General features: G+C 39.2%; 1 protein-coding gene and 1 non-coding gene across 4 annotated transcripts in view; one reads left to right on the forward strand and one right to left on the reverse strand.

Moving 5' to 3' along the window:
* Positions 1-20,937, forward strand: part of LOC141759297 (partitioning defective 3 homolog) — a 432,434-nt gene that overhangs the window by 33,866 nt on the left and 377,631 nt on the right. For all 3 annotated transcript variants that reach the window (XM_074621247.1, XM_074621248.1, XM_074621249.1), the window contains exon 2: positions 18,214-18,315. In XM_074621247.1, the coding sequence (XP_074477348.1) occupies positions 18,214-18,315 (102 nt within the window). The remainder of the gene's footprint in view (positions 1-18,213; positions 18,316-20,937) is intronic.
* On the reverse strand, positions 11,904-11,975 carry trnaw-cca (transfer RNA tryptophan (anticodon CCA)). The gene has a single exon. It is a non-coding gene; the product is annotated as a tRNA-Trp (tRNA).

Genomic DNA, 20,937 nt, shown 5'->3' on the forward strand with positions numbered 1-20,937 from the left:
TTATGAATAACAATAGGAACTTTATGAGAATCAGATGGTGAACCAAATACAATTTCTTCCGTTTTCTTTGTGTTAATCTGAAGAGCATTACTGTCACTCCACTCGACCATTTTGTTCACGCCATGTTGGTGCAGCTCAGGGTCGTCCGAGTGACTTAACAGAGATATTATAGCCGTATCATCAGAATACTTTAGGATGTATTGATTTGGTTCAATTTGGAGTTAGTCCTCAGATTTTCTGTCATACAACTACAATCTGCTGTATTTTTAAAGTCCACCATGCCTCTTAATCCCTGGCACATCCTGTCTGAAGGTTCACTCTTTAATTGGCTTAATGATGTCTCATTATTAAACTACTCAATGAGATCCTCATGTGATGTCTGTTTTAATTCGTTAGTGAAACCTTCATCGCAGCAGCAGTCCCAGCTCATGCTGAGCCATGCAGGCTGCGTGTCTGGCCTGTGCGGACACACACGTGCACACACACACACGCAAGCAGGCCAGATGTTCCACGTTGTACTTATCATGTGATATGTGCAGTTGTAGTCCTTGAGAAACAAGGTTTAGGGACTACAAAGTCCCCAATCGAGCCGACCACACAGCAGGGAAGACGACTACAGAGGTTGAGCCAAGCACACAACTCATCCAAAATCAGAAAGCTTGGAAAACCAGGTGCCATTTATCTAAAGAATGGCTGTACGTTTGACTTATAGTGACAGTAGCATGTTTTCTCTGGCTCTCTGCCTTTCTCCCCGCCGCTGCTACAGTTATGAGACTCCAGAGAATTGACAGTAGTCTCTCTGCTCTGGCTCGGTGTGTGTAGGTGTGGCAGATATTTGGAGGGTCTCTGTGGCTGCAGGGTTTGGCTCTGTGTTTGACAGGCTGGCCTGTATTACCAGTTTGATCCCTTGCTAACCCCTCTGGCACTAATACTGCCACTTGCTTAGTGCACAGAGTGGGGAAATGTTAACTGTTGGCCAAAAGAAATACACATATATCTCCTTTAGGCTTTCATATGTGCCTGCGCTACAAACCTATCCATCTTACAAAGCTATTCATCTCGTAGTAGACTCTTTTATTATTAAAGTGAAAGTTTCTGCCAGTCGTGTGGGGAACTTTAGCTCGTTTCCATTTTAAAAAGTTGTTGAGAAGACAATGCATTAACGATCTTTTGGGGTTTCTGAGCACTTTGTTCAGTCTAAATGCAAGATGTTGTTGTAGTGCCACTAACCCACATACTGTACATTCGATTGTTGAATGAGCTGAATGATTCATCACGAAGTATGTTGTTTATTGGAACAGTGACATATGAGCGAACGAGCAGGGGAGTTTGAGACTTTGTGAATTTGTAGTTGGCCCATATTTGAGAGCAGCAAGCCAATATTGTAGACACTGTCAAGGTAGGCCGTCCTTAATGCTCACTTTGTATTTACAAAACCGTATTGAGTGCAGTCCAGCTGTGAACACTGAACTAATATATGAAGTTTCAGTTGAGCTCATTGTGCTTTTTCAGTCAAATAGATGCTTGATATGGAAGTTGACTTTTCCTACGTGAAATTCTGATAATTAGCCTAGTTATAGAAATAGATTTTACTTGATGTGTGACAGATTGAGAAGTGAAATTGCGGAACATCTTTTTGGTGACCTAACGGTTGAGTTTTAGCATCGGACTGTCCAACTAAAGTGTTACTAAAATACAATTTCAAACATGGAGTCAGCCCCCAAAATCATCAAACCATCTGCCACTTTGGCAAACAGGGAAAACGCTAGTGATAGGAATAGAGAATTGGTTCCCAATGAGAATCGGTTCCTAGTTGTTTTGGCATCGCATGCGCCAGTGACCATCGAAGCTCTGTATTGATGCTTTCCGACAGTTACACATACACGATGACGTACCGCCGTACACACGCTGTATCATGTTTCAGTTTGTTTGGGACCAGAGCCATGGCGGAGAGAAAAAAAAGCTCTCTAACGCATGGCGCTACTACACCTGAGGGGACGCACCCTATTTTTTCCCCGATAATTATACGTTGTAAACAACAAATCCGTGTTGAAATCAAAAAGAGGAAAGCTAGTAACGTCACCTGTTAAAAGCCGGTTTTACCACAGTTTTAGTATTAAGCAAAGGGTAAATTATATCATTGTGATGTGTTCAAATGTAATCTCGTAAAAATTAGTTTTTGGTGAGAAACTTGAATAAATCCAGTTGTTTGAAGGAGATGTTTTCACAGCAATATAAAATAGATGTTAGAGAGGGAATCATGGTTATTTATAATACATAATTAGAATTACTAATGCCAAGATTTTTTTTAATGAAAGCAAATATTTAAATAAAAATACAATCATCTATTTCCTATCATTTGAATTGTGTGTTTTTATGCAAATAACCACTAAAGATGACAATTAAAGCTGCAGCAGCGTTGAGTGGGTACCCGCTGCCGTGCATTTCCATGAAAGTCGGACACTGCACGCAACAGTTAGAGGATATTTTCTGCGTGGAGCTAATGAAACCCAATGAGAAATATGTCTGAAATAATGAGCAGGATGTGCCTACCAAATTTCATGAATATAGGATCAACTTCGTCCAAATTATGGCCTTCCACGCATTAGGAGGTGCTATGGAGCCTGATGACGACCCCCGAGCCCAATCACTACAAAACTTTACTATTTTTATCAGTTCTGATAGGTTTTTCAATTTTCGTGAGTTTTCGTGCATCCTAAGCGCCTCAAAAATGCGATCTCGCAGCGGAAAAATAATCTTTAGAGAAACAATAGGTTTCACCATTGGGTCCCTGGCACCTTAATGCTTGAACCCTAATAACACTGTGAACAGTAACCTCCCATCTCCAAAAAATAGGGCTCCTCCTGAACACTGTAATTTACCATGCATAATGATTTTTGTGTAAAATATATCAATCTTCCTTCATTTAGCGCATGGATTTCAAAAGTGGCAGATAAAATTTCTTAGTGGCAGACAAAAAAAAAAAGTTAATTTCAGACCCTGGTGACCACCCATGTCTTTGTCTCTGTCAGGGTGGAGTAGATGCATTTTTCTCTCAGAAACAAAGTTGTAAAGTTTTATGTATGTCTAATTTCAGTGTCTGCAGCTCCTTACAATGTGTGGGAATCTTTTAAACTTAATTGCCAACAATTCCATGAAAGTTCTTCATGGCTATTTAATGTAGATTTAGAGTCTCTCGTACTGTTCCTTTGCATCACGGTGTAAACTATGGACGTGCTCCTATAGATAATAACATGCAGGAGGCTTCCAGTGTGTGCAGAGCTGCATAGTGAGGTGTCATATTTCTCTCAGTGTAGTACTCTGCTGGTTGCTTTGGCCAGGCAGGGCATCAATAATGCAGAGACCCTGGAGGTGACTTTGTCTCAGAGGAATACCAGTGTAAGGCTTCCCTCAGTATACTGGTCCTTTAGCCCATTACTATCTGGCTACACACAGACAGACTGGACTCAGCCCACAGTCTGGGACTGCTGTTTTCCACTAGGAAGGAATTGTTATGCCCCGAAGGGACGCTCTGTCTATTTTAGTGAGCTAAAACAAACCCGATGAAATAAGCTAAACTGGATCATCAACTATTGTCTTCTACAGACAAGAGTTTGTCTCACCCCCAACATATGATGTCAACCAGCCAACTTGTCTGTTGGGTCGATTAGAGCTAAAGGAGGCTTTTATAAAACAACCACTAAGTAGTTCTTTATGAATTAACAGTGTCAGATCCACAGGGGGATTTTGACTAGACGACAAAGGCTGTGAATGAGAGGAAATATCTACAGCGTATTACGAAGGACATCTGTCCAATTATTTCACCAATAAAAATAATAATAATAAAAAACACATAAAACCCTCTCAGGATATTGGTAAATTATATTATATTATATTTCACACATAGGCATAGAAGATGTAAGCTGCACTACTAGTGTAGTAGTAGTAATAGCAGTAGCCTGCTACTGTCCTATATCTTCTATTTTGCATTTGTTTTACTTTCGCCTGATAGCAACAGTGAACATTTTGGCAAAGATAAGGAGCTAGGGAGGTGTGTGTCTATCCGTGTGTGTCTATCCGTGTTTGTGTGTGTGGATGCACAAGAGGCAGAAAGCGTTTGTGACATCAGTGTTTATGGCTCACGGGGGAGAACATACACTCCATAAATCACAGCCGTTATTGTGCTCTAATAGTGGGAGGTTGAGAGGTTGAACTACTGGCTCGAACTGATGATTCACAGGGAGGTCTGTTCTCCCAGACGTCAGAGGTCAAAGCCTAATAGTGGTGCCTAAGCTCTTTGCTCTGGCAGTGAAAGTCTGGAGATTGTGCAGTCCTCTCTAAATGACTTGTTGAGATGTTAGTGAAATTTTGGTAGTTTTCTGTCCAACAATAACTGCCCAAATTCATAACTTGTTGCACTTGATTTTTACACTGTGAGTAGCAACGGAAGTAGTTTTATATTATAATATTAGGGCTGTCAATCAATTAAAATATTTAATCACGATTAATCGCACGATTGTCCATCGTTGATCCCAAATTAAATGTTTTATCTATTCAAAATGTACCTTAAAGGGAGATTTGTCAAGTATTTAATACTCTTATCAACATGGAAATGGACAAATATGCTGCTTTATGCAAATGTATGTATATATTTAGGGTTCAAGCCCCGAAGGGGCAGAACCCTATTGAGTTTGTGCCGGTTTGTTCTTTTTATTTGTTGTCTTATGCCGCGGCTCAATTTGCCGTGAGCTGGAATGAGCTAGAAACATGGAACTTGGCCCAATAACTGGAAATGATGTGCAAATGCTGCTCAAGGAATATGACCCCAATCGACCACATGGTGGCGCTGTAATTAACACCCAAACATGCAATTTTGGAAAGGCCGCGCCCCTCCCACCGTAAGTCCGATTGACTTGAAATGTGACACACATGTCCAGCTCCATGTGATCTACAAAAAAGCTGCCCGGACCACTAAAGCCCGCCTTACTACAATTTCCGCCATATTCGATTTTTTGAAAAACACATTTTTGACATCTCCTCCTAAACTGTAGGTCCGATTTTTACCACATTTTCTGTGGATCATTATTGGACTAAGTTCATCTAAAATTGCATAAAGCTTGTTGATACCTCATTGCGTTTTGAAGATAATGATCAGCGAACTTTTCAATGGGAGGAGCTTAGCAGGAAATTGACCATAATTCATTGACTGTTAATCCTATTATCCTATATCTTGGTAGATATCTTCAATACGTGTTTGGGAATAGGCGTACCAAAGCATTTTCCGCTCGACCTATAGGGGGCACCAAAAATATCAAAAAGTATGTACCTCAAGATCCGGCAGACAGAATTTTATCAAATTTGATGCATATGCTCTGGGGGCAAGTATTAATCAATATTTGAAGTGTCATATTGATCGGTGCATATGGGCGTGGTCTATTTAGCATTTTATGCTAAATTATGCCTTAGCTCAATTTGCTGTGAGCTGGAACGAGCTAGAGACATGAAACTTGGTACCATAACTGTACATGATGTCATAATGCTTCACATAAAATATGATCCCAATTAGCCTGATGGTGGCGCTACAACATTTTCTAAACTTTTAAAGGCCGGCCCCCTCACACCACAAGTCAGATTGACTTGAAATTTATTAGACATGTTCAGCTCCGTGTGTTTTACAAAAAAGTCTCTTGGACCACTAAAGTCCGCCTTCTAGATTTTCCTCCATTTTGAATAGTTTGAAAAACACATTTTTTACATCTCCTCCTAAACCGTAGGTCTGATTGCTGGCAAGTTTTATGTGGCTCATTATTGGACCAACCTTATCAAAAGATATCAAAAGCTTGTTGATATCTTTGATATCTTTCGTTTCCAAGATATTGACCAATGAACTTTAATAGGGTGCGGCTCAGCACATAAATAGACCAAACTCCACAAGCGTTTGGCCCATCATCTCCAAACTTGCAGGATATGTTCAAAAGAGTACCTGAAACATATCCAGTTTCATTCAAATCGACCACTTTGGGATGCTACTAGTCACAGTATACGTCATACATTGTAAAATCGATTCATCTAAGCTTGTCGCGGTAGTTGGTGTTACTGGTGTTACACGGTGGCAGGGCACACACCGATTAAATTACATACCCACCGCCCCAACCATCGTTTTGCTTTTTTTCCAGAAATAAAACCCATTTAGTTCATTTTGGCGGAAAAGTGCCACGTTATCAGTAGATAGTCAGATGACGGACTCTCGAGGTTACAGTAAACGCACCACTGAGTTTCGTTATTAGTTAGTGGTGAAGAGTAAAACACATGGAGGCTGTTCTTCTTACAGAGTTGTCCTCTATCAGCCATCCAGGCATGTGTGTGTTCAGCAACACGTGAGTAGAGTGTTACACTTGGTGTCTTGAGTTAATATTGATGTTGTAATGTGTTCTGTTTGTTAGCATAAAGTCCGCTAGCCACATGCTAACGAGCGAACGGTTGCTAACAGTAGACTCAGATGTGTAGGCTGCTCTGAATGACTGTTTTGATTAGTATAGTAGTATTAGTATAGTAGTATTGGTATAGTAGTATTGGTAGTATGAGTATAGTAGTATGAGTATAGTAGTATTAGTAGTATTGGTATAGTAGTATTAGTATAGTAGTATTGGTATAGTAGTATTGTTATAGTAGTATGGGTATAGTAGTATGAGTATAGTAGTATGAGTATAGTAGTATTGGTATAGTAGTATTGTTATAGTAGTATTAGTAGTATGGGTATAGTAGTATGAGTATAGTAGTATTGGTATAGTAGTATGAGTATAGTAGTATTGTTATAATAGTATTAGTAGTATGGGTATAGTAGTATGGGTATAGTAGTATGGGTATAGTAGTATTAGTATAGTAGTATTAGTATAGTAGTATTGTTATAATAGTATTAGTAGTATGGGTATAGTAGTATTAGTATAGTAGTATTGTTATAGTAGTATTAGTAGTATGGGTATAGTAGTATGAGTATAGTAGTATGAGTATAGTAGTATGAGTATAGTAGTATTGTTATAGTAGTATTAGTAGTATGGGTATAGTAGTATGAGTATAGTAGTATTGGTATAGTAGTATGAGTATAGTAGTATTAGTATAGTAGTATTAGTATAGTAGTATTGTTATAGTAGTATTAGTAGTATGGGTATAGTAGTATGGGTATAGTATGAGTATAGTAGTATTGGTATAGTAGTATTGGTATAGTAGTATGAGTATAGTAGTATTAGTATAGTAGTATTGGTATAGTAGTATTGGTATAGTAGTATTAGTAGTATGGGTATAGTAGTATGGGTATAGTATGAGTATAGTAGTATTGGTATAGTAGTATTGGTATAGTAGTATGAGTATAGTAGTATGAGTATAGTAGTATTGGTATAGTAGTATGAGTATAGTAGTATTGGTATAGTAGTATTGGTATAGTAGTATGAGTATAGTAGTATTGGTATAGTAGTATTAGTATAGTAGTATTGGTATAGTAGTATGAGTATAGTAGTATTGGTATAGTAGTATGAGTATAGTAGTATTGGTATAGTAGTATTGGTATAGTAGTATTGGTATAGTAGTATTAGTATAGTAATATGAGTATAGTAGTATTGGTATAGTAGTATTGGTATAGTAGTATTAGTATAGTAATATGAGTATAGTAGTATTGGTATAGTAGTATTGGTATAGTAGTATGAGTATAGTAGTATTGGTATAGTAGTATGAGTATAGTAGTATTGGTATAGTAGTATTGGTATAGTAGTATTGGTATAGTAGTATTGGTATAGTAGTATTGGTATAGTAATATGAGTATAGTAGTATTGGTATAGTAGTATTGGTATAGTAGTATTAGTATAGTAATATGAGTATAGTAGTATTGGTATAGTAGTATGAGTATAGTAGTATTAGTATAGTAGCATTGGTATAGTAGTATTGGTATAGTAATATTAGTATAGTAGTATTGGTATTGTAGTATAAGTATAGTAGTATTGGTATAGTAGTATGAGTATAGTAGTATTGGAAAAGGAAGGGGTGGTGTATTAGTAGTATGGGTATAGTAGTATTAGTATAGTAGTATTAAAGTATAGTAGTATTAAAGGGCTGGAAAGGGTGGTGCGCTCGGCCCAACACATCACCGGGTGCGAGCTGCCCAGCCTGCAGGAGCTTTACACCCAGCGGTGCCTCAGGAAGTCCCTGAGGGTCATTAAGGACACGACACACCCCCACAACAGCCTGTTCTCCCTCCTGCCCTCTGGTAGAAGATACAGGACCCCCAGGACTCTCACCAGCAGACTGAGGAACAGTTTTTTCCCCCAGGCCATCAGACTTTTAAATCTATAATTAATTTGACACATTCTTACACAAAAATATTTCTTATACTGTATATACTGTATATATTGTTAATACATATGTTCTTAATATGCCCTTGTATAAAGTATTTCCTTTTATAATTGTAATGTAAATGTAATATAATTTATTATTTAATGGAGCTTCCTAGCGAAAAGTATTTCACACGTTTGTACCTGTACAACCGGCGTGACAATAAACATCTTGAATCTTGAATCTTGAATCTTGGTATAGTAGTATTGATATAGTAGTATGAGTATAGTAGTATTGGTATAGTAGTATTAGTATAGTAGTATTGAAGTGCCTACAATGATGACGTCTCAGGCTAATGCTCATGTTGTGTTATAATTCACGTGACCAGCTAATTAGCAGTTTACCTTTAGGTTATGTTAGGTGATGTTAGGTGATGTTGGGGTGACCATATTTACAAACCCCCAAACCGGGACCCTTAAGTGTACCGCACGTTCACGCTCACGCGCGTTCATGCTCACGTTCACTCACATGCGCGCGTGCACGCACACGGACGTGCGCACAGTAGACTGAAATCAGATAGTAAATAACAGACCGGTGTATCTCTAAACTAGATTAAAGGGAAACATTAAAGGGGCAGTGAGCTCAATTTACTGTATTGATGATTGCTACCAAATTTTCTGTGGATCATTATTGGACCAAGCTCATCAAAAGTTGCATAAAGCTTGTTGATATCTTATTGCATTTCGAAGATAATAAGTCAACAACCATTTGGCCCATCATCTCGAAATTTGCAAGCTATGTCCACAAGAGTACCTTGAGCAAAAAAGACTTGAACCCGCGAACTGCTGCTTGCGGCTGTAATTATTATTGAAAATCAATTAACAACACAAAACAATGACAAATATTGTCCAGAAACCCTCACAGGTACTGCATTTAGCATAAAACATATGCTCTAATCATAACATGGCAAGCTCCAAAGCCCAACAGGCAACAACAGCTGTCAGTCTGTCAGTGTGCTGACTTGACTATGACTTGTCCCAAACTGCATGTGATTATCATAAAGTGGGCATGTCTGTAAAGGGGAGACTCGTGGGTACCCATAGAACCCATTTACATTCACATATCTTGAAGTCAAAGGTCAAGGGACCCCTTTGAAAATGGCCATGAAAGTTTTTTCTCGCCAAAATTTAGTATAAGTTTGGAGCGTTATTGAGCATTCTTTGCGACGAGCTAGCATGACATGGTTGGTACCAATGGATTCTTTAGGTTTTCTAGTATCATATCTTCTCTCTAGCTTTAAAACTGAGCCAGCTACAACCTAAAAATCGCAAGTTGCTTTAATGAGTTAAAACAATTTGTGGCGTTAAAACGAATTTGCGTTAACGTGTTATCATCGAGGTAACTTTGACAGCCCTAGATAATAGATAATATTTTGTTTAAATTAAAGTAAGTCTGCAGGTTTTAAATAAGGATTTAGCCCTCAGTTTCAATGGCAGTGAATGAGTTGACAGTTCTCTCATTATTATCACTTAAGGGCTAGATCTCCAAAACTCTTGCAGGTTAGAAATCGACACTTTAATTTTCTTCAGCAGTTAACTGCTTTTATTGCTTAAATTGACACCTCAGCATCAGGGGTTGGGGTCAGACCCACCACATGGGGTGTGTGACATGCTGCCACCTCTTATGGCTCGGGTTGTCCTGCAACTGAGGGCAGGTGCAAGGACAACCGCTGGGTGCAAGTACACATGACCACTAGACCACTAAGGGAGGAGGACGTGGTGCTGTTAGAGGCCTGGCCAGGAGACTGTGAGCCGTGGCCAGAGCCTGATGCTGTCATATAGTGTGACTTGCTGCCACCACTGGGGACGGGCTAAGACCACTATCAGGGGTGGGCATGTGGTGCTGATGGAGACAGGGCTAGACTTGGTGGTACCCCCACTGACTACCAGAGCCACGACTTGGGATGTTGTTGCCAGAACTATTAAGGTTTTGCCCAAAAGTTTGGGTCAGGCCATGTTGACCCATCGGTGCAGGTGGTAGCGATGCACTGTGTAATTGAAACACTAACTTTATTCAAGGTCCCATGTTGTAGAAAGCGAGATTTCCACGTCTCTCTTGATTACAAAGCAGGTCTGGATGCTATATAAAGCGAGCCATCAGGACACCCGTGAGGTTGTGATGTCAGCGGTAAAAGTGCAGCTAAACTCAGTGAGTCCCTGGCTGTAGTGATGCTGTGAAGATGGTGACAGCGCAGATGTGGAAGACCGGAAAAATATTTACCAATCAGAGCCCAAACTGGGATTTGAACCCTGATCACACAGTCCCCATGCACCAGTCTAAACCACTACTCTATCCAGCTGCTGCATTCCCTTCCTCCTAATACACTATTCATCACTTCAGTGTGGCTGGCGTAGCTGTTTGTGAATTCATTTGACTGCCTAATATGCCAAGTTATAGGTGATATTAACACATGCTTTAGTCATTAAGGTGAAAAAAATAAGAAATAAAAACAAAAACGTAGCAAAATTTTAGAGGGCTACTGCCCGCTGCACCTGCACAAGCCACAATCACTATGATGCTTTACCATTGTAGTTCACTGTTTTAGTTTCTGAAGTATTTGACTTTATTTTTAGGGTGGTTAAATGCATGTCTATGTAAAGGCGAGAGCGGATGATGTCATTATGTAGTTGGCTGATTTTAGACTTCTGGGCTCTCTGATTTACACTGAAGCATCTTTCTGCTAAACTAAGCAGCAGGCCAGTTTAATTTTCTCAAAAAGTGCAAAGAATTCTTTGGCTTTTCTTTTGGCATATCGTCCACAAATAAGTTTTTCGCCAGTGGGCCTTTAAGTTTTAAGGACAGAAAATTCTAAACTAGGTGAAGAGCCTTCACATGAAACAAGTTCTTCCAGTCATAAATTGTTTTCTTGTGTAAAATATTGCATACATTAGGTCGAGCAGCAACCATGACCAAACTTTTAGAAGTTATTGTAACTTACAGTAAATGAAATTGGTGAATGGAGGGACTGAATGAAATTAGATTTAACAGAAATCTGGTATGAATTGCAATGGGCAGATATTGCACATCACTATCACTCTGAATTGATTGAAACAAGTCGGTAGAAGGTATTTTAATATGTAGAAAATCTACAGTTTCTATTGAAATTAATTTACTTTTCTAGCTGCATAATGTGCTATTGCACTTCAGCACCTTTAAAACAGTGATAAGATAATGGACACAGTATTGTTCTTCTCTGTGACTCTTCTTTTGTCACCAGCTTGCATACTTATCAAGCTGTTCCCACTTTCTCCGTTTACAAAGCAGTCTTTAGAAGAGTATATCTGTCCTGTGAACTTCCGCTTGTGGTTTGTTTTCTCTCTTTACAGGATCATCTCTAAATGCTTGACATTCCCTAACACTAACTAATGCTAAACATGTCTGTGTGTTATCTTTGCTAAAAGCCACAAATGTGACTTGCATCTTCTCTTTTGCCTTCATTAATGTGTGAGTCATACAAAGGTATTCCACCTTCCAAGTTTATTTTTGTAACCTGGACTGCATAGCTGCATTTTAAAATGTCCTGACCCCGACGTGATTTGAACACGCAACCTTCTGATCTGGAGTCAGACGCGCTACCGTTGCGCCACGAGGTCCTGCTGCAACCCTGGACATTTGAGAAGTACATCTAGCTGCTGATATTACCCCTGTGGGAATTGGAACACTTGCAGGAGCTAATGCAGCAATCATAGAGCACACACTGGCGCATGTTCTCTCTTTCTCACACACACTTTCTCACACCCTCCTCCCTCTCCCCCAGTTTTCTCCAGGGCACCAGTCTTTGTGTGGTCTTTGACAGGAACAGGCAACCCACTCTGGTACAAAAGACACAGATAATGGGGTGAAGAGAGCTATTGTCTGGGCTTATGTCACAAGTGAGTGTGTGTCTACACAGGGAACAACCACCTCTCTGTTATCCCTCACCTTCTATGGTGGATCAGATTAGAGGATACCTGATCAGACCGGGGTGGTAGTATGTCACTCACGCAATGTATGAATGAATGAGTAAAGCTCACTAATGACTAAACAGGTCACTGGGCCAGGAGCTAAATGACGGGCAGACAATGCACAGGGTCTGGCACACCCTGCTTATCTGCTCTTATCTGCTCTGCCCAATACAAAAGTCTTTCAGCCTACAGATCGGTTCAGTGCCAGCATAGCAGTGACTATTCAATGACTGCATGTAAAGCCACCAGGGTCTTTTTTCAGTATATTAAATGTTCTTCTGTTGCAACATTTTCTTATACATGTAACCAGATTTTCCATTTACATACTCCCAATGATACCTAAAGCTGCAGTAGGAAGAATATTTTTGGCATCATTGGGCAAAAATAATCCATAATAACCTTTCAGCATATTGTAATTCAAGTGCTCTGAGAGAAAACTAGACTTCTGCACCTCCTCTCGGCTCTGTTGTCAGGCTTTAAAAAGTGTACTGTTTAGCTGTAAAATGAGAATGTTTGCTCTAGCTGGTGGGCGGTGCTTGGTATTTCCTCAACTGATCTCAGCATGGCTGTCTGGTCACAAACTTTCTCATTTTACAGCTAAACACTACACTACAAGACATTTCTGAAAACATTTGAGGCGAGAAATATGCATTACGGTAATATAATATTGATTCATATTTGATCAGCGCTGCCTAGTTTGACCGTTTGATCGGAGTTTGCGAGTGATTGACAGCTGCTCAGAGACGGCAGACTTCAGCTCGGCTATGATTGGTTGTTTTCCTCTGGTCTGTGAAATCTTACAGATGCCATTAGGAGCACCGGAGGACACAGATTACCTGTGTCATGCACTACTGTCAGGATATAGTGACCGTTTTTACAAAAATAACTTTTTTTTAATCAGATTTGCTCCAATTCTACGCACTGCAGCTTTAACCAGCAAGTCTGACTCATTTTGCTTTTACTACTGTTGCTCCGTTTGCTATCTCATTAAAGTGAATCCAAGCATGCCGTATATTCCTGGGCTGTTACATTTGGCAATGCTGCACAAAGACAATTCAAGCTACTCCCCTTACACTTGCACTTTATAGTGAGTTTTTTGACGAGTGACAATATTTGAAAGGCGTTTTTGAAGATCTATTTGTCAAGTGGTGACATTACTTTAATGTGACAGGGATCTTAATTATAGTCATCCTTGGTAATTAAGTTCTCAAGAATTTTCAGTATGCTGCCATACCTGTCCAGTGTCATATTTTACATTTCGATGTCTTCGCTGGCATCTCATGGTTTCATTGTGTCATGGGAGTAAAAAAAGTAAAGCATTGTAAGTTTCATGATGCTTTAGCACTGTGGAGCGCTTCAAGCTGATGTCCTTCAGGAGTTGTATGGCTGATCACTTTGTACCTGACCGGAGAATGTTCAATGCTTGTACAAAACACTGAACTTCACAAGACCCCGGTGTAACTTTAGAATGTTGATAATCACAGGTTATACTGGTTTCCACAAGTTTGCAGTAATCTGTCTTCCTGTTTGCAGACAGATATGTGCTGTTCTCACATTTCCCTCAGCTTTTCCTTCAACACCTCACATACACGCCTCAGATTGTCTGTCAAAGCTGTACTCAACCTTTCTACTAATCATACATGTTTTATTCCTGTGGTTTTGGTCTCTTTGTTAATGAAATAATGCAGTGCTGCTGGCCCATTGTCTCTGTTTTAAAAACTAGTTGCGGACCAAGTTAGTCTGTGGACTTGAATAGTGATAGAGTGTTAATGAAGTCTGGGAAGGGAAGGCCCTGTCTCTCAAGTGACACTCGGTTGCACTTGAGAACAACAACAGTACGTGTTGTGTGGCTCCGACGTGGGTTTTGTTCCTCTGATGCACATGACGTTTCCATGGTGAAAATGACCTCAAGGCCGAAACAATGTTAAAGATGTTATTTGCCACAATCAAAGATGAATTGTACTGCCGCCTGACAGCAAGAGGGCCGCAGTTTCCAACCCGGCTTGGGGCCCTTTTGTGTGGAGTTTGCATGTTCTCTCCATGTTAGCGTAGGTTTTCTCCGAAGAAAAAAAAGTTGTAATATTATGAGAATAAAGTCATAATATTATAAAGTAGTAATTTTACGTGTTATTTTCTTTTTTTCTCGTAAAGTTATGACTTTATTCTCGTAATATTATGACTTTTTTCTCGTGAAGTTATGACTTTATTCTCGTAATATTACGACTTTTTTTCTCGTAATATTAATATTTTTTTCCCTCAATGTGGCCCTTATACAACGTAGTACATTTGCACTTTGGCCCTCACTGCATTAGACTTATATACTATATACTTAGACTATAAACTGTGTTACCTTCATCACAATGCTCAAATGTTTTGCGGCTCCAGACAGATTTCTTTTGTTGTTTTTTTTGCCTAAAATGTCTCTTTTGATAGTAAAGGTTGCTGACCCCTGGCCTAAGTGCATGAAACCATGTATTGAAATATATGTACAGTATATATAGTAATATATAATATCTATCAAGTTAAAAAAAAAAGTCATAAAGCTACATGACTGTGTAAGAGCCAATCTTGTGCAACATGTTGATTTAGTAGCAGAGATGATGGTTGAATGCTGAGTGTGCTAACACTTCATCAACTCCACGGCTGTCCTCCCTATCCGCTGTTATTATACACTACACAGTAATATAAATGACTCCGTCACAATGCACTCTCTGTTGGAAGCATCTGCTGCCTCTCTGTTTCTCTTTAGTCCGTTTGTACTGGCTTCCATACTACGTGTGTTCAACATTTGATTAAGCCCATGTGTGCTCAGATGTGATAGATGTGATGAAAGTTTATTTCACTTTAGGTTGCTCCTTAACTACTGCCAAAATCATATTTGCCATGTTAGCAAGTATGCACTAGATACTAATCTTCAGATCACATAGCATCTTTCGAGAGAATTCAAGGTTCAAGAGAATCCTTGTGTGAGACTGAGTTGCATCATGAGATTATCACCCCTCACTGGGGAAGGAAAACCATGTTTTAAGTATGAATACCACATTAAAAGACATGTTGTACATATTCTCAACAGTAGCACGGGTCTTCAAGATTGGAGAGAAAGAATGAACTAAGAAGTGGGCTAAACATGGAATTTGACCTTTGGGTTTTTTGTGAGCTGAACGGCTAACATGACCAGCTGTATCTTCCTAGGAGGTCTTACTAATACTTACAAGTATCCAGCGGGAGAAAAAAAAAAAAGTTTTAGCCGTGAGTGTATGTGAGAGTTAAGACCTTCAGAGATGACTCCTAAAACTCTAAATCCAACCCAATCCCAGTTAGTGATGAATTCTCTGCTAATACTCTCGTTCTTGAACTGATAATTCTTGGCTCGCTGGAGGCAAAGCACCGCTGATGTAAGGCTCCCTACATCATTTCAACCAAGTCAAATCTAAACAGTCGACGTCAAATCATGCTCTCCTTCCATCCTGAGGGCATTTCTGGGATTAAGTTATGTGGCTGAGCTTCTCTCAGAATCATATTTGTTCCTCATAATCCATCCGAGAAACAAGTTTGGACGAGGACCATGCCAAACGGACATGGGGTGTGTCGACATTTGAACAGATTTTTCCCTCTGGTTAATGCTCAGGGTCAGTTTGTGGTTTATAATGACTTCCAGAGATGGTGCTGTGTTTTTATTCTTCTGGATTGTCAGTAGTATGTTATATATAGTGGTGGTATTGTGGTGTAGTTTTTGCAGTTTTTCATTTTTCATTGTTCTAACTGACATGGGAACTAAATATTTCTCTCTTTGCTTGAAATTTCTTCGATGTCTTGTCTTTTGGGAGCGCCCCTGATAAACTCGCCATCTTTTCCCTTTCTAATAACCTCGGAAGGAAGGAAAAATACCACACAGTTATTCCCCTCATGATTTGGACCATTTTGCCTGGTGAACCGCATTGGAGTTCAGCACAACAGAGCCGTGCATGAAGGCATTTAACCACAGACCCGAAGACAGCTCAGTTTTGGAGGAAAAGAGACAGAGGGAAGGAACTAGAGTGAAAACATAATACAGACAAAAGAGTGAGGAGATTCTTTCCTAACATGGTGAAGGAGGAAGGGCAGTCACTGAGCTGAGTGGTTTCTGTTTAGCCTGCTGTCCGACTGAGGGAGAACAGAGAGGAATGACAGGGAGAGAATGAGGAGCTTTTATTTAGTTTCAACTTTTGATTTCTGAATATCAAACAACCAAACCACACATGGAATCTTTGACCATATTCTGTTTATATACAATATTTGCAAAATGTCCAACATTCACTCTATTTATGAAGCTCCTTCACATATCCAGTAGTTTTCTCTAAAAACTACATTGCTCTAAGGCAAAGTGCAGTAACTACATATTTGATCACAATTGAATTAAGACTTCAATCTGTTTTTATCATAAAAAGATACATATTATATATTATGCCAATAATGATGGAGAAGAAAACATCTAAACTCCTTCTAAAGCTAGCGTAACTAACTTAACAGAGTATCAGTAACTGCCAGCTAAGCTTTTGACTCCAGTGTAGTTTGTGTGATTTGCTAATCACATATTTAAAAATACATTTATATTGATTCCAATATGAATGCTAATAGTCAACAGACAGACGGCGACCAAGCATAACAGACATTTCATTTCTATAAGGATCATAGATAATCAAGATAAAGCTTTTATTTCTTTTTTTATTAATTTCTTTTTTTTTATACTTTATTTTTTCCCTTTTTTCAAGACATTTATTTAACAATTTACAATTTATTTATTTATTTTAAAGTTCAAAGCTGGAAGAACACATTTTGTTGGTAGATGCTGTATATTCCCTTCATATTTCCTGATGATTACCCAAAGACAGAGTGCGCTATCAGCATTGCAGTTATATAGGTCCTATGGCAATCATTTTTTGGGGTAAAATAACAGCCCGTTACACAGTTTGCCAGTCAGCCTGAAAACTATCATTATTTCCCAACTTCATTGCTTCTGTAGTTACTGCTCCCTGCCTTTGAAGGGCTGTATAACCTTTTAATGAGACTTTACATGAGCATCTGTGTCTTGTAAATATGCTGGTGCAATGTTGTGAAAAGCAGCATTATGTGTAATTGTGTCTTTATAGGATACATAGACGTGTAATCGCACATTTACACTTCATTTATATGACCTGCACCTCCATGTAGCACACTACGAAGAAGAAGAATGAACCTGGTCTGTGATCATTATAAAGCACCAACTATTATAAACATACAGCAGTTCATCAAAGTTTGAGAAAAGCCGTTATTCATATGTTTCTCCTCTAAAAAGGTCACATTGGATCGATTACGCTTTGTATGATATACTGAGTTGATGTGGGACTTAATTTGCACTACATGCTGTACCTGAATGCATTATGTATGTATGAATGATATTCATATACTGATGCAAAAAAGGGGATGATGGTGGAGGAGTGTTGTCACCTCTTATGCATTGAAATGTAACAATAAGAACTGATGAATATGACACCTCCCTTTATGCCTTCAACACACGTATTCTCTTTTCTACTCCCACATGGTGAAAGGTATAAGCCATATGCTTACTTTGCAGGCCATCCAGCAGGGGATTTAAAATATTTCATAACTGCTATCATGATGTCAATCCATAACCATGTCAGAGCCCCTGTGGTGCCAGCTGACTGGATCATTATATGAACCACGTGGTGATTGGATCAGCTGATTCCTAAGGAGACACGAGCTGCTAATTCTTTTGGTTTGGCATTTCTAACATATTGTATGGCTTTACTTACATAAGGCTGCAAATCCTCTAAGTCTATATGGTGCAAATTCAGCTGATCTCATTACAGAGCTAATACTTTCTCTCTTTTTGTTTTTTTTCTTCCAGGACCCCAGCTACTGGGTCCAGGTCCACAGGTTGGAACATGGAGATGGAGGCATTTTGGACCTGGATGACATGCTGTGCGATGTGGTGGATGACAAAGACAGGGTGAGTCAAAGTGTGTGTGGGATTAAGAGAAAAGGGGGAGTGCAGTTTTTATTTATTTGTTTATTCTCCCAAACGGTCATTTCATGTTTTGCCTCCTCTTCTCATCTCCGTTCCCCCCTTTTCCTTGTGGTTGTGTCTGCCCTCTTGTGCACAAAGCTTTGGCAGTACTACAGAGAGTTTCACTAACATGTGCTTCTGATTACACCTGTGCTTTTTACGATCTCATCATTACTAAAACATTACAGAACACTAAACTACTACACACCACCGTGTTCTCCGTTTAATTATTTCCACCTACTGCTGGCAGTCCTCCGTTGCTTTCATACGTGGAAGGTGAATGATAGAGTGTAGTCTTCTGTGTTGCATTTAAGGCCCCACTTTGATGTGCACGTGTGAGGTTGTGTGTATTACTTTATTTTTTATTTTATAAAGGTGTGTGGGCAAAATTGATATCAGAGGTAGCATGATATCACACTACCCACCCCCACCCACGCGACCAACTGTAAATGATTACCCACAACCCCACGGCATCCGTCCCATGGGAACAGGGCTGACTACACCTGAGTCACTAGCTGTTTTGGCTTTGATGTGGGGCCACTTAGTGAGCTATAACCCCTCTTTGTGTCTCTGTGAGTGGGAAATGTTTAAACGATTTTTAACCAGTTTTCAGTTCAAGTGGTATAGTGGGTGATAGGGCTGTACGATTATGGCTAAAATGATAATCACCATTACTTTGATCAATATTGAGATCACTATTATTTATCACGATTATTCATAGATTTTTAGGGACAAAATATTTTTATTGCAATCTCACATTTAAATAAACGGAGCGCTGCTTTCCCTTCCATTTCGTGCTACATTCCAACCGGCAAAATGTGTTATTGTCATCTATAGGGGTTATTTGCATAAAAACGCACAATTCAAATGATTAGGAAATAAATGATTGTATTTGTTTTTAAATATTTGCTTTGATTAAAAGAAATCTTGGCATTAATAGTTCTAATTATATACTATAGGCTGCTTATAGTTGACTTTACTGTTAGGAAGTTAAACAGCTCATATTTCTCTCTATTATCTATTTTATATTTCAGTGAATACATCTCCTTCAAACAACTGGATTTATTCAAGATTCTCGCCAAAATCTCCATTTTACAAGACTACGTTTGAACGCATCATGATAGAATTATAATTTAAATTCGCCCATTGCTCATTTTTACTGAGCACAGCTTCATAATGCATCATAATGTAATGTGGAACCTCCGTTAAAGGAGCTCCTTAACTCCGTGCTTTTGGCAGACGAAGTGGCCATTGTGATTACTCTGAGCAGCATCATTCCAATGAATTACAATATAATCAGTGTCTGTTAAGTTAGTTGTTCCAAATGTTTTATGGTTGTTCCTCCATGGCTTATTTTGGACTTGCAGTTTTGACATATTGCAACTTAATATCATCTTCACTCCCGCTGAAGAACTTCCACACTGATCACATGTGTATGTGTGTGTGTGTGTGAGACGTTACTGACTGTGCTGCTGTGTGCAGTTGTAAAAAAAATCATGTGGCGGCTGCACATGTGTGTGTGACCGGCAAATAATCAGATGTGAAACCGCTGTAAACCATCCAGCTTCGATCGGCTGCTGATTGACGGTGCATCTATAGCTGTTAGTTTAGGAAGTGCTTGATTTATGCAGCGGAGCATGCGTTTTAAACGTCAATATCGCAGTCAATTATGTTCATTTAACTGTGGGAAGCCAAAATCGTGATCCCGATTAATATTCGATTACTTGTGCAGCCCTAATGGGTAATGGCAGTGTTCGCTAGAAGTCCACAGTATATGAATACATGGTTGCTAACTTAGAATAAATAGATAAAATGAATTGAAAGTATGAACGGCACAAAGCTAATGATGTAAAATGTAAGACAGACAGACTTTTGTATTACAACACTGATAGTGGTCTATTACTCACCGTAGTGTATCCTGGTGTAGTGATGACATGGGTGATTCATCATCACTTCAAAGAAATCTAAGCTCAAAGCCAACAGGGCCATCATAATGTATTCCTCCAAACGGTGATGAAACATGTGGGATTCAGTTGAAAGAGTAATCTTTGATTCCTATCTGTCAGCAGTTTTCTCAGTATATCTGATGGCTTGTAGCCACTGCTATCTTGCGAAATCTGAAAATATACCCTTTCTCAAGAACACTGTGTGTTTTTAGCTGATGTTTCATGTTGAATAATGCATTTCCCACATTGGATATCTAGAGTTAAAAGTTCAGTGAGCTGTGATTTGATCTTTGGTCTGTTTGGTATGCAGGTGCTTTTTGGTTTTATGGGTGCATTCGTGCATGAATGAGAAACCGCGTGCATGAAAGAGAGGAAGAGTATGTGTGCTTGTGCATCTACACCTTATAATGAATATAGGGTGCCATGGTTACGCATCAGGTGGGATCAGTGGTGGGAGCAGCTGTTTTGCACCTGCTGTCTGAAGCACTCCTTTCTCCCGTTCTCCTCTCATCCCCTCTCTTCCATCCATCTCATGTAGCCTTTTACAGACAATACACAAAGAAAGAAAGCAACAATTATATTTTCGGCAGCTATAACAAACTAATTGAAGATTACTTGG

The sequence above is a fragment of the Sebastes fasciatus genome, chromosome 21, assembly GCF_043250625.1.
Source record: "Sebastes fasciatus isolate fSebFas1 chromosome 21, fSebFas1.pri, whole genome shotgun sequence".
Lineage (NCBI taxonomy): Eukaryota > Metazoa > Chordata > Actinopteri > Perciformes > Sebastidae > Sebastes > Sebastes fasciatus.